The following is a 15243-nucleotide window of genomic DNA, read 5'->3' on the forward strand; positions in this document are numbered from 1 at the left end:
ACCTGTTTTGCAGTTCATGCTTCTGTGTGCATGACATTCCCCTGCCTGTAAATCTTTCCTCCTGCCCATTCCCAGGATTAACACTTACTTATCCTTCAAAGTTCAGTCCTATTATTACGTCTAGGAAGCATCCCTGAACTACTATGAATAGTACCCTACACATACCTTATTCTGTACAACCTCAAAATAATATTGATCTTTTAAAGAAGACATTACTGTACCTGAGCTATAAATGTGTGTGTGTATATATATATATTTTATATATATATATATATATTTGCTCAGATTCACAGATATGCAAACCGTGGTGTTGCAAACTGAACTAAAGCCTATAGACCACAAAACACATAGGAGGACTCTTTCCCCATGCTCTACAACAAGCACATGCTCACAGACCCCTTCCAAGTAAAAGTGATGCTATGATTACCATGACAAGGCTAAAAAAAATCTGAGATAAAAACCAAAATTTTTTGAAGGCAACAAAGAACTAAAGAGTGTCACCAAGTCCTGCTTGTCTAACACATTGGGGGATGATTTATTCCTTGGCACAGTAGAAGAAAACCAAATCATGATATCAGATATCTCTTCAATGTTAGCCAAGAATGACACCAACATGGCCTCAAGTTCCTATTTAAAAAAGTATATTGGGCTTCTCTGGTGGCACAGTGGTTGAGAGTCTGCCTGCCGATGCAGGGAACATGGGTTCGTGCCCTGGTCCAGGGAGATCGCACGTGCCGCAGAGTGGCTGGGCCTGTGAGCCATGGCCGTTGAGCCTGCACGTCCGGAGCCTGTGCTCCGCAACGGGAGAGGCCACAACAGTGAGAGGCCCACGTACCACAAAAAAAAAAAAAAAAAGTATATCAACATGAGAGTAAAACGTTATATGACTAGTTCTTTCTCATTTCAATTTTAGAAATGCTACCTGCTACAAGCAATCAACAAATATGAAAAGACCATAGATGAGAGTTGTTTTGGGGTATACAGCATAATAGAACCTCTCATTCATATCACTGGATATTTACTGAGAACCTGGTGCATGCCCTGCTTTGTACACAATGCTGGCATAGGGACGGTGTGGTGGTAGGGTAGACAACTGTTAATAAAAGTAGTAAAAACAATCCTAGCATTGAAAAGACAATCTGTAGAGAGAGGCATGAGTGGAAGATGAGAAACAATTAGAGAATATATAATAGCAAAAATGATTAAATGACAAACTGTGAAGTAGAGACCATTCAGAGAAAAGGAAAGTTGAATACATGCCAGTGTAGGTGAGGAGATACACAGAGATAGGTATCAGTCTGGGCAGAAGCATCTGTCGAAGCACAAAAATGCATAATGGACTTGATGGCATAAGGAGCAGTGACAAGCTGGTCCTAAGTGAAGTAAAGGGTAAGAGAAACGAAACAAGCACTTGGATGGGGTGGACCTGAAATAAGAAAGCCCCCAAAAGCCAAGCAGATCAGTTTAGACTTGACTTGGTAGGCAAGAAAGAACTGTTAAGTTTCCTGGACAGGAGAATAAAAAAGCATTTTCAGAAGATGAGACAGGCAGTTCATGTTGCATGGACTGTAGGATGGAAAGGAAATATAGAGGCATGAAAGCCAGGTAGGAACCTTCCTCACCAAACCAAATCTAGTACGATTAGACTTAAATGAATGAAATGGTACCAATATGAAAAAGGGGAAAACCCAAAAGATGCTACAAAGGAATAATCAACAAGACCATTTCAAAGTAAAACTGAGAACGCTTACTAAAGAAATAAAAATGCATCCACTCTAAGAATATCATCATCTTTTTCATATAAGCATCAGGAAAAGATTATTAAAATATATTTATGCCCATTTTCCAAATAAGTTTGTTAACTTCAATGCAAGTCTTATGAAGTAGACCCCATTCAAACTAACCTTCAAATTCAGAATGTGATCCATTAATACAAAACATCTTGGCTGCTTCAAAGTAAGATCAATAGGTCCTCCTCTCTGCTGAGGATCCCAGTTTAGCATCAACTGTAGCCAGTTTTCCATGGGTTCTACTATTAAACTAGAAAACATACAAAAATGGGATAAAACTCATTACGTTCCAATTTTCTTTTAGTTTTGTAAAAAAAGAAAAGGTAGTTTTACAGGTTGTCCATTTCCTTTGTCATTATTTGCATCATTTTATATCTTACTTTCAAATAATTCATGAAATGACACATGATAAGCCTTTTTTCCATAAAAAAACAACCCCAAACCCACATATGCAAGTTACCGGCAACTCCAACAGGTGAATCCAGTTCCATTCCCTAAGGAACCCATTCACCACAGTATCCCAAGAGTGTTCTTAGCACCTAAGCCAATCAGTTGAATGGCAGTTCTTGTTCCCACTAGACCTGTGCTGTCCATATGGTGGCCACTAGTCACAAGTGGCTATTTGCATTTACACTTAAGTTAATTAAAATTAAATAAATTTCAAATTCAGTTCTTCAGTCATACCACCCACCTTTCAAGTATTCAGATACTCATGTGGCCAGCACAGATATAAAACATTTCCATCATCACAGAAAGTTCCACTGGATAATGCTGTTTGAAACAGACAACAACTCTACTACTGTTCTTTTAAAACCCTGAAGAAACTGAGGCAAACTTCCTCAACTAAAATATACATACCTACAAAGGCTATTTGGTTGAGGTAAATGGCTACTAAACCGAACTTCTCCTGTCATCTCTTCGCATGCAAATATACACTTTGGATCCTTCTTCTTAATCTTCTCATGCCTATAAAAGCAAAAGCTACCTCAGTTGACAACCTGATTCTCACAAACACTAAGAATTTTTGCCTTTTAATTTTATCCAATTATGTGTTAAAAAGCAATTATACCATTTAAAGAAAGGTTGGGGGGGAAGTGGGCAACTGAAAATTTCCATTCCCATTAATCATACCAAAGTTCTCTCCAATTTCTTACCAGGTAAATGGCTGCAGATGATGCAAAAAAGGCCTATACCCAGCAATACACTCAAACACCATGGTCCCAAAGCTCCAATAATCAACAGTGGCTGTGTAAGGCTTATTCTCAAAGAGCTCTGGGGCCTTAAAAAGAAAAAATGCTTTAAACATCAACACTGTAAGAGAAAAGCTACATGAGTTTTGAACTATTATATTCACGACCTTCAGAAATAAGAATGAGAATCCTGTACACTTAAATTCAAAGAAACAATACATGTCTTACCAGATATTGCAATGTTCCCACAAAAGATGTACACAGACTTCCTTGATCAACATCTTTGGCATATCCTAAATCAATTATTTTATGCATAATCTGCAAAATAGTTAAGTATTAAATGGTTGAGAAATTTGAAAAGGAAAGGCAATGATGTCCTTATAAGGCTCTGGAGAGGGTGGTGGTGAAGAGCATGGGCTCTGAAATAACACAAACATGTTTCAGACCTGAGCTCCATCACTTAAATAGCCATGTGATCTTGATGAAGTTACTTAACTTCTCTCAGTTTCCTATGTAATGGTATTACTAACAATCCCTACTTCACAGAATTGCTATTAGGATTCAATGAAATAGTGAAAATAATTTAACAGTGTCTGACATATGGTAAAAACTAAATATAGACTGGCTATTAATTTTTACTTTGGTATATTCAGAATAAGCTTGATTCATTAAAACTGGAAGGCAAAGGCAACTTCCAAACTTGTAAGAAGCATCATACCATTTTAGAGTGGATCAATGTGAGTAAACACCTATCTAACTTCAAGAATATCCTGAAGTCTCGGGATACAAAAAAACCCCAAATAGTTGGTGCAAAGCATACACAAAGAGCTTCTAAGAGAAGATGCATCATCAAGGTTTCATCACCTCCAACTGATCATTATCTTCACTACTAAGGCCACACAATCCAATTCAAGGTTTAGATTCTTGGCTTTACGTCTTTATTGGAATGGAATTTGGGCACCAGAAGCAAGAAAACTGCTCAAATTACTTTGATAAAAATATACGTTGCAGGAATCAATTCACAATTTCTGGTTCTTCTCAAGCTGACTCTTTTAGGAATCTGAGAATTCAAGGTTTTGAATTTTAATTAAATATAGAACTTAGGACTTTTGGGGAGGAGAAAGAGTTTTGTTTTGTTTTTCTTAAATAAGAAACATACTTTAAACATATTTTTTTCTTAAAGCAGACCGAGGATGTGTGTGTTTTTTGGATGTGCTTCGTAAGGATTAACAAATTACTTACTCACTGCCTACTACCTCTGCTAGATACTGTGCTGGAAAAAAGAAATGAACAAGACAGGTGTAGTCCTTCTCTAATGGAGCTAACTGTATTAGCAGAGGAGACAAACAGCTAAACACAAAACCACACTTCAGTGTAGTGAGGGCTGGGATGAAGTATAGAATGCTATGGAGGGCACCAAACCTCAAAGACTAAACTACATCATGGAGACTCTATTCGATTGGCATGAACATTTCTTCAGGTTTTACCTACCTTTCCACCAACATCCTGAAGAACTATGTTTTCAGGTTTTAGATCACGATGTATAATTTTGTTTTCATGCAAATATCGTATCCCAGATCCTAAATAAAGTTTAAAATGTATTTTCAGGTAATAAACAACACTGAATTAAAAAAAATTCATCTCACATTTTGTACAGATCTGCTCTGATGCTCGAATTTATATGGACCATAACTACATGATTAATGATTTAATAGAAGCTCAGATTTTCTCCACAGAAAATACAGTAACAAATACTGCAGAATTGTAACATGTATTCATTTAACTTATGAAAATTAATATTAAAAAGAAATGGAACAAGCAATTGAGAAAATCCCTGTATTTATCATTGGAGCCTTTCCTTCCGACCTAGATCACCCTCTTCAACTAGACTTTTGCCTCCATGACCTAAGAAAAGAAGCAAAATCAAAATATACAGAGAAACATAGTCTGGGCTTTTGAACTTCCTCCAAGGGCCTACGTCCTTGTTATTTTAGGAACTTTGCAGGAGTAATTATGATTAAAAAGAGACTTCACCCTAAAAGAACCTGGGCCCATGAGATGCAATGCCCCTGGTAAATAAAGTTACTATGTTAATCAGGGAGGGAGCAGGAGTACAACTCAATAAGGTCATTTCACACCGTTTTTTTTTTCTGGCAATTGGAACATCTATTAGTCAAATGGACACCTAGCCAAACACAAAAAATAAAAACCAAAATATCCTAATTTTAACTTAGCATCAACGGTAATAGTTAAATTTTTCTAATAATTTCTTACAGATAAAAAATTTCTTATAAAGTTTCTTATAGTTAAAAACCTATGCTTTGTACAGTACATCAACAATTCTCCTAATTCCCAAGTAGTATATAGAATCTTTTATAGACCAAAGGGGCATTAAATTATGATGGCATTTTCATATTGATTACATACCTATATCACTCAGTAAAGAAAGTATCTGGCTTTCTTTAAGTCCACAGCAATTTTCTGGTTTGTTGAGTAGCTAAAGAAAAAAAGAGTCTAAAAATGTATATTGCCAATATTGCTGGGCAGTAATACCGATATATTAATCATTAATCATTATACTCTGAGAGAATACTCAAATAAGAAAATAAGTCATGATTAAGAAAATATAAGGAGGAAAATTACCAAATCCATACTGAGGACATGTAAATTTCATGACAAGGTTTATACAAGTAAAGATAAAGGGAGAAAGTTTTTGAAATCGAAAAAGTTGAAAAATCTCACAGATAAATATGTAAAGATAGCCATATGGTAGGTTTAAAATGAGATCAGAAAGAAAGATTTGCAACAGAGAAAACAACTTATTAATAAACACTTTAAACACTGATACTGTGGACTAAAACCATCAATACAGTCCCATCCTGAAAACACCACCACCAATAATAAAAAATGCATGTTGTAAATTAGGGGTCAGCAAATATTCCCTGCAAAGGGCCAGAAAGTAAGTACTTTAGGCTTTGCAGGCCATATAATCTGTCACAATTACTCAACTCTGCTGCTATAGTAAGAAAGCAGCCACAAAAGCAGAGAACAGGCCATACACTCCTGACTCTTACTCTACTGTATTGAGTGGGATTCGAACACTGCTAAAGTTCATGATTTACTATCTCATCATCTCAAAACATCCACACTACCTTCCGGAGATCTCCTCCAGAACAATATTCCATTGCTAGAAGAGGCACATCATTAATCAAAAAATTCAATTCCTCAGGAACATCACAGGCCTTTACAACATTGGCGTGGTTCAACCTAACAAGGGGAAAACATTATAATAAAAAATTTGTTTCCAATGAAAAGGAACTGAGTTTGAAATGGTAGTTAATTGGGGGGCAGTGAGGGGAAGAACGGCTGACATTATTTATAATATTCTAATCTCTCATTTGTATAATTAAAAATTAATACTTGTTAAAAAGAAAATCTAGATTAAAATACTATCACAATTACTACTATTACATTTTTATATGCCAAGTAGTAAGCACTTTACATACATTAACTCATTTACTTATCACAATAATCCTACTATAGGTAGATTTTTTAAGAGTTTCATCACACAGGAGAAAACTGAAGCACAAATTGGTTAAGTAACATAAGATCACACAGCGAGTAAGTGGTCAAGTAAGGATTCAAATCTGGCAGTCTGGCTCCAAAGCCTATATCATACTACCTCTCCCATAATCACTTACAGTGTCACCCAGCTGTGATCACTATTAAAATTTTGGCATATTTCCTCCCAGTTTTTAATTTGTGCACAAATACATTTTTTTCAATAAATATCAAATCACATTATATATTATTTCCTAACATCTTTTTTTAACCTTAGCAATATATCATCCCATCATCATCATCATCATCATGCAGTGGATCTCAAAACTGGAATAGATTCCCAGGGCCTAGGGACCTAAAGAAACAGAATTTCCATGTGTAGGGCCTGAGGATTTATATTGTTAACAAGCTTTCCTAGTGATTCTGCCACACAGCCAAGTTTGAGAACCATTATAGTGCATCAAGAACACTTTAGTCAGAAAGTACTTATTTCAAATCCAGACTCTTACTGCCTACCAGTTGTATGACTCTATAAGCTTCAACTTCCTGCTTTATAACATAGAGATAATGCCTAAACTCAGGGTTGTTGTGACAACTAGAAGAATTATTTGCAAGTACATATTAGCACACTACCCATGGAGGTTTTAAAATATGTCCACTTCTCCCTTCAAAAGCTTAATTCTCTTTCCCTTGAGTAGAGGCTGTATTTAGTGACTAATTTCTAACAAATAGAAGTTATTTGTAGGACTTCCCTGGTGGCGCAGTGGTTAAGAATCCGCCTGCCAATGCAGGGAACACAGGTTTGATCCCTGGTCCGGGAAGATCCTACATTCCGTAGAGCAACTAAGCCTGTGCACCACAACTACTGAGCCTCCACTCTAGAGCCTGCAAGCCACAACAGCTGAGCCCATGTGCCACAACTACTAAAGCCCGCGTGCCTAGAGCCCGCACTCTGCAACAAGAGAAGCCACTTCAATGAGAAGCCTGTGCACCACAACCAAGGGTAGCCCCTGCTCGCCACAACTAGAGAGAGCCCGCGTGCAGCAAGAAAGACCCAATGCGGCCAAAAATAAATAATAAAATAAAATAAATACATTTATAAAAAAATTATTTGTAAAGGATGGAGTGTTACTTCTGAGGAAAGATCATAAAGATATGTCAGCTTTCAACTTGCTCTCTCTCTCAGATCACTGACTTCGGAGAAAGCTAGCTGACATGTCATGAAGACATTCAAACTTCCCTATGGACAGGCCCATATGGTGAGGAACCGATGCCTCTAACAAACAGCCACTAAATAAGCTTGGAAGTGGATACTCCAGCCCCACTCAAGCCTCTGGAAGACTGCAGCCCCAGTCAACATTTTGAGATGTTCCAGAAGGGATATCCTGAGTCAAAACCACCCACCTAAGTCATTCCCAAATTCCTAAACCACAGAAACTGTGAGATACCAAGTTTGTTGTTTTCAGCCACTAACTTTGAAGATAATTTTTTACAAAGCAATAGATACACTGTTTAACAAAGTAGGTGAGAGTAAAGAAATGAGAGTAGTGATTGTTATTTAACTAGTGTAATAGACGAGCACTGCCCAAGATCTAGAAGAAACAGATTCTGCTCTCAGAAAGCTGAGTCTGATAATACGTAGCTGACTTTTTAAACTAAACCTACCTAAGCATGATGTGATGTTATTACTTGAAATAGAACACATATATTTAATGAGAAAGAGAAAAATATGTTCGTCAAAATATCCTAAGAAGAATGGATTCCTAGCCTCCTTCCCTATGATGACATCTGGATGGGCTGCAAAACTGGGGAAACTTAAGTCATCAAGTACACTTACTTCTTCATGATCTGGATTTCATGGCACCACCGTTCTCTGTTTTTGGTGCTTAGCTCCAAGCGACAAGACTTAATTGCTATTTTGAGATCAAGTTCCTGCCAAAATAGAAAGTCAACAGAAAATTATAAATTAGGTTCTTGTGCAGATTTACTTGCTAAGAAAGAAATGCCAACCTGGGGAAACAAAACTCTTTAGCTTTACTAATTAAACATATTTATCTACAGTTCTCTTGAGCCAATGCTTTTGCCAGGTAAACCATGAGACTATTAAACTAATGCTTTAAAACTGACCTTCAAACACACCAAAGCACACAAGCAAAAAGTCACTGAGGCTGATCCTATAACAGATCTCTTCAGAACACTGTCTCATATATACTGCTAGAATAATACAAAGGCCCTGTCTCCCCAGTAAACTCTTTTTTGAATTTAGTCAAGACAGCTAACAAGGGCCCCAGGCTCCAGCATAACTAGAATGAGGAGAATAACGCAGGGCTCCCAAGCTCAACAGCAAGAAATAGTTTTAATATGACCAAACCTAGGGCTTCCCTGGTGGCGCAGTGGTTAAGAGTCCTCCTGGGGCTTCCCTGGTGGCACAGTGGTTGGGAGTCCGCCTGCCGATGCAGGGGACACGGGTTCGTGCCCCGGTCCGGGAAGATCCCACATGCCGCGGAGCGGCTAGGCCCGTGAGCCATGGCCACTAAGCCTGCGCGTCCGGAGCCTGTGCTCCGCAATGGGAGAGGCCACAACAGTGAGAGGCCCACGTATCGGAGTCCGCCTGCCAATGCAGGGGACGCGGGTTCAAGCCCTGGTCCAGGAACATCCCACATGCCACGGAGCAACTAAGCCCGTGCTCCACAACTACTAAGCCTGCACTCTAAAGCCCGCAAGCCACAACTGCCAAGCCCACGTGCCACAACTACTGAAGCCTGCGCGCCTAGAGCCCATGCTCTGCAACAAGAGAATGAGAAGCCCCCGCACTGCAAGGAAGAGGAGCCCCTGCTCGCCGCAACTAGAGAAAGCCGGCACACAGCAACAAAGACCCAACACAGCCAAAGATAAAAATAAATTTATTTTTAAAAAAATGACCAAACCTAATAAAAAAAAACTCCAAAATTAGTTCCTAATCTTTGCATTCCAAATGACATTAAAAAATCTTAACAATGATTGTATATTTCCATATCTATAAAATGAACCTAACAGCTCTTGCCTCTATGACTAGTAATTCAGCCAATTCTAACTGAAATCAAACCCAACCTGATGCACATTACAGGAAGTAGCCAGACCTCATCACATTCTGGCAACAGTAATAATGCAGCCCAGGAACAGGAAGCAAGACAGCTTGTATGGGATGGTCTGAAATGGGGGATAGCTAGAGATAAGACAGCTGATGTATAGAGAGAGAGTAAGGAACTAGGACAGACTACAATCCAACCTAACCACTATCCTCCCTCCCTCCAACCTTTTGTTTTGCGTAGGTACCCGGTTGTTGCTAGGTCCCATGTAAGCTTTTACTACCAGGGAGTCAATCTAACCATGAAAAACATTAAGTCCTAAATGATCATATATGAATAAGGCAGGAAGCTATCTATTTCGAAAAGATCCCACCCTATAGGATCCTTCAACTTCTCAGTTTATATTTCACCTACTCTGTGAAGGCCTTCTTCACTCTACCTTTTCATAAAGAACGTTCTATGGAAAGTTTATGGATGTCCAGCAAAACAAAAAAAAGAAGAGTTCTGTGTTTAAAAAAAAAAAGGTAATATTCGGGAGATGGATGGTGGTGATGGCTGCACAAAATGTGAAGGTACTTAATGCCACAGAACTGTACACCTAAAAATGGTTAAAATGGCAAATGTTATGTATATTTAACCACAAAAAAAATTGGAAAATACTAAGTTAAATTAGTTTCTTTACTATAGGACTTCACAGAGCTTTTAATATGCTAATGTGGGTTATGACTCTCCAAATGAATAAATATTATATGCAGCATTTATACAACGTACTGATCACTGTGTCCTTTTTTCAAAGCATTTCACAAGGTTAGTTTTTCCAAACACATTTTGAGATGTGCCACCCTATTCCCTAGGAAGAGTTCTTTGGTTATTTTGCCATGCTTCCACATCACTTTACCAATACCTTCATTATATAGGGTACCAAATTGTACCTAAAGTGTCTACTTTTCCCACTAGGCTTGAAATTTCCTTGAGGGTAGAAAATACTGTTTTTGTTGATTCTGGTACCATCAGCACCCAGCACAGTAATTAGCTAAATAAACCATCTCACATCCTTTTCCCTTTCTCGTTGTGATTTAAGAAGCATAGGTGAAATATTGAGATGTGGCTTCCACCAAAACACAAGGATCTTGAAAGCTGTAAACTCAAAGCTGTAAGTGAAAAGGTAATGATGCTGTTTCCAAGTCTTATGACAGAGGATTTCTTCTCTTCTCACTACAGACTCAGTTGTCAAACGTCCCAGTTCTGGGGAAGGGTCACTGTGGACATCTGGAAAGTTCCTGAGAGATTTCTAAGATTCTAGAGGAACCCAAATCTCTTCCATTTAAAAAGTGATGAATTCCATAGAGACAGAAAGTAGAATGGTGGTTGCCAGAGGTTGGGGGGAGGAGGAAATGGGGGCAGAGGGGTGTGTTATTATTGTTTAAAGGGTACAAAGTTTCAATTTGGGAAGATGAAAATGTTCTGGAAATGGATGGTGATGACTGTTGCACAACAATGTAAACGTACGATGCTACGGAACTGTACACTTAAAAATGGTTAAAATGGTAAATTTTATGTTATATATTATACTTTACCACAATTTTTTTAAAAAATTGATGTATTCATCCATCCCCAGCCAGGGACCAAGCAAAGCAGTCACATAAGCATGCTAGCATGCATACTTCTTTTTCTTATGACCAGACTGAGGGGCAGGTTTAGATAACAAGACCACAGTCAATATTCTGCTGGAAGTATTCGGCTCCCTCTCTTTACTCTTTGAGTGCCTTATGTCTGATGGTGAAAATTATTAAATTTACTACTTGTCTGGCTGTCAAAGTACTTAATGCCTTAGTCCTTCACCTTCCTTTCTCCCTGTCTCCGAGATTCCCTCCTATGCTCTATCTAGAAACCTGCTTCACAAAATGTCCTCAGTTATATCAGTGACATTTGTCATTGCAACTGCCACACAAACAAGCCTATTCCTCCCAGGTAGATTCCCATCTACCCTACCTCCCACCCTATATGGTGGGCTCTCTACTCACACCCATATTTCTTAGGACAGCAAATCATGCTTTCTCCTCTTCAACCCACTTCTTAATTCATAGGCCCATGCAAGCATTTTAGTAATACCTTAACTGTTCATCTTGTCCCATCTGTTTTTCCACACAGATTTATCTTTTACAAAAAATCTTTGAGAACACCACTTTTACCTTGACATTTCCTTTTTTAATGTCAATTAATGATGATGAAGATGATGACAATAGCAACAACACAGCAGCAGCAGGAGCTAACATCTGAGGGCTTACCATGGGCCAGGTACTCTATTTAGCTTTAGACACATCATTACCTTATTTAACTCTCAAACAGACCCATGATGTACATACATTATTATAAACATTTCATACATGACAAAACAAAAGCTATACTGCAGGGATTATTATTCCAGGGTCTATAAACCTAACAGGTCTGTGAATGTCCTTCAAAAGAGCATGGACCCCCTCAAACGGCAATGCATAGAGTTGTGTGGGTGTGCATCTGTGCATTTGTCTGGGGAAAGGGTTCATAACTTTTATTGGTGTATCAAAAGACTGGCTCAAACATGATTGTTAGCTGCTGCTACAATGGTTAAACATTTTCAGTTAAATCAAAGCACAACTCCCAAGTCTGATGTTGACTGTCTTCCACCTGCTAGAGTACCTCACCCTCAATCTATCTCCTTCCCTTGTGAAGCCATGATCATTTTTACCAGCTGATCCTCATTTGTTCATTACCTAGAACGCGTCCCCAATTCCGAAGCCTACCCAATGCGTCCAAAAGCTTAACTGTGGACACACCATGACACCGTCCTTACCTACTCCAAGCACTACAGACATCACAGGCCTCCAAGTACACACATGAACACACATTCCAACAGGCAGGCCCATCTTCTCCCACACTTATGCTCATAACACACACTCTGATGTGCGTCTGCCTTACACACCCTGACCCTGCATTCAGAGGGACACACACGAACCCGTCACGCTCAGTAAACACTTTGTCACATTTTGACAGTCATAACAAAAGTTCCCCATAATAGCTCTACCTCACACACACTGACCAGGACCTCTGGTACAACCTCGGACTCACACACCAGGTTCACAAACACAACTTGTGCGCTCTCTCTCTTACACACACACAGACACACACATACACGCTCACTGGCCCACAATACTGCCCAAGGTCTCACCACTAATCTCTCACATACTGACAGTCACTGTGTTCCACAGGCGCCCTGACGAACACCCACCGCCGCTCCCTCGCACGCCCCGCCTCACCCGATGTTGGTACAGGGAAACGTTCCCGAAGCCGCCGGTGCCCAGCCGCTCCCGCATCTCCCAGGGCCCGCCCGCGCCCGGCCGCAGCCCCGGGGGCCGCTCCATGGGGCGGGAGGGCTAGAGTCCTCAGGTCCCGCCACTGTTCCGAGGCCGGTTCCGGGCTGCCGAGGCTCGCGGGTCTCTCTTCTCGCGAGAGGGTGCGTCACTTCCGGTAACTGCGGCAGGAGAAAAACCCCGCCCCAACTTCTCCCGGGGGCCGCAGGGGCCCGCAGGAGCCCAGCCGGGGAAATGGTGGTGAGAGGACGCGAGCGTTTTCAATCCATTCTAAGTGCCCCGGGAATTTTCGTGACTGAGAGAACCCACATGTGTTTTTCCAGTCTTCAAAAATATAAGATCCCTCCAAACCCTTCATTCCCTTTAAATCAGTTTCCAAACCAGTCTTTCCCGTATTCGTCTTTTCTAAACGTCACGTCGTCTCCACCCGTCTACACTTCACGTTTCTTCAGACCTCTGCCATCTATCCTCCAGCTTCACCACCCGCTGAGGTGGCACTGGCAAAGGCCACCAAGGATTTGAATATTGCGAAATCCGTAGAACTAGAAAGAATTCTGCACTAACAGGCCCACTGATGCATTAGGCTTCATAGTTCTTTTTCTTCTCTTAAATGATTAATCATCTTCCATTGACAGGTCAGCTCTTCTTTTGCTTGACTTCCTATACACCTGTTCCAGGATCTCCCCTATAACCCCAAACAACTCAAGGATGTGACGCTGTTCCGGAGTAAAGAATGCTCCTCCTGACTTCGGGAGCTTTTCCCTAAACGCCCTCACTGAGCTTGTTGTCAGGCATACCCCCAGTTGTGGGTTTGCCAGCTCGGTAGTTCCTCATTGTGGGGATTGTTTCCCATGAGCAATGCAGGGCTGCAGGGGCAAGCTTCCGAATGCTATTGGTGCAACAAGAAGTGTTTGAGTGGCAGATTGCCTTAGAATAGGGGAACCAGCTCCCCGTTTTCACTTTGAGTTCATTGTATGCTTCACGGAACTTGGGGATCTCATCAATCACTCCAAGATATAACATCAGCATGGAATTAAATTCTCTAAAGAAATGTGTCAGCTGTATTAAGTGTGGTCATTTGAACCTCACTTGAGATTATGTGCACTTGAACCATCATTTGCGCAGCCCGGCCTATAAGCTACATAGAATTCCAGCTAACACCTTGTGACACATGACTGTGCCACAACAGATGTAGCACGTTGAGACTTCTCAAGGTGGATACAGCATGTGCACCAGAGCAGTGCTACTGGCTGCTTTGAAAGCACTGAATAGGCTTTGGCAGAGCAATGTCTGTTGTCACCAGAATCTCTGAATATTGCAATGAGAATGTTGAACACTGTATGATACAAAACGAGTCGTGTTGTAGTTGTTCATCAGTAACCTGTGTGTGGAATCAGAGATTCTGGTTTCCCATATGTGCTTGCTAGCCATGGAGCTGGAGCATCAGACTTGGAAGTGGCAAATGGTACCTCCAAAAACATGTCTCTTAGAGCTGGGCAGACTGCACAGATGATTGTGGCAGCTTGTTCTAATAGTATGAAGCCCTCACTTGCTAGGTGTACAGCATCTAGCTCTGGAGTGTATCTGATTTCCACAGGTGGGGCCAAAATCCCATAATTCTCACTTGGAAGAGCTGCGAAGGGATGCTGAGGACCTGAAGACCCTGAAGCGGCCATCTTCGCAGGAACTGGGTTGTTTCCCATAGTTCACTTTTTGAGGTTTTTCTGAATTAAAAAAAATCCTGGCAGGTTAACTTCAGGCTCCGTAATCTTCAAGTTTGCCAGTTTGTTTTCTTCATGTAAAAAATGGAGGTAATAATACCTACCTCATAGATATTTTGTGAGGATTAAGTAAAACAGTGTCTGGGCCATAAATGTCCAGTATATAGGAGCAATTATTTTTCTTTTGGCTTCCAAGATCTGGCATTCTCCTGTGATCACTCTCTCTCTCTCTCTCTGCTCTTTCTCCATGTACTTATTGGATCACTCTATTTCCGAGCACTCCTTAAATATTGACATTTCTCAGGTAGTCATCTTCAGCTTAGGACTGTATTCACCCTACTTCCATCCATTCTCATAATTTCACCTATGGCCTATACCCTGATGAGCCCCAAAACCCTATCACCAAACCAGATCTCCATGAATTTGTAACTATCAAACAGCAACTAAAACTCAGTATCTAAAGGAGAACTCGTCTTCTTTTTAAAAATCTGCCCCTCCTCTTCCCAATTAGACCGTAAATTCTGGACAACAGGGATCATGCTGGGACATGGCTATACTCCTGG

At 40.2% G+C, this 15243-nt stretch overlaps 1 protein-coding gene across 1 annotated transcript in view; it reads right to left on the minus strand.

The window, feature by feature from the left end:
• CHUK (component of inhibitor of nuclear factor kappa B kinase complex) overlaps positions 1 to 13059 on the minus strand; it is a 35156-nt gene extending 22097 nt beyond the window's left edge. Inside the window, exons 1-9 of the mRNA XM_082673513.1 lie at positions 12906 to 13059; positions 8379 to 8473; positions 6133 to 6247; positions 5408 to 5477; positions 4472 to 4560; positions 3209 to 3298; positions 2945 to 3069; positions 2649 to 2756; positions 1905 to 2040 (exon numbers count right to left, since the gene is read on the minus strand). Of these exons, the coding sequence (XP_082529639.1) occupies positions 1905 to 2040; positions 2649 to 2756; positions 2945 to 3069; positions 3209 to 3298; positions 4472 to 4560; positions 5408 to 5477; positions 6133 to 6247; positions 8379 to 8473; positions 12906 to 13010 (933 nt within the window). The 5' untranslated portion in view covers positions 13011 to 13059. The remainder of the gene's footprint in view (positions 1 to 1904; positions 2041 to 2648; positions 2757 to 2944; positions 3070 to 3208; positions 3299 to 4471; positions 4561 to 5407; positions 5478 to 6132; positions 6248 to 8378; positions 8474 to 12905) is intronic.
• Positions 13060 to 15243: the final 2184 nt, after the last annotated feature.

This window comes from Grampus griseus, assembly GCF_964374135.1.
Source record: "Grampus griseus genome assembly, chromosome: 16".
NCBI classification, from domain to species: domain Eukaryota; kingdom Metazoa; phylum Chordata; class Mammalia; order Artiodactyla; family Delphinidae; genus Grampus; species Grampus griseus.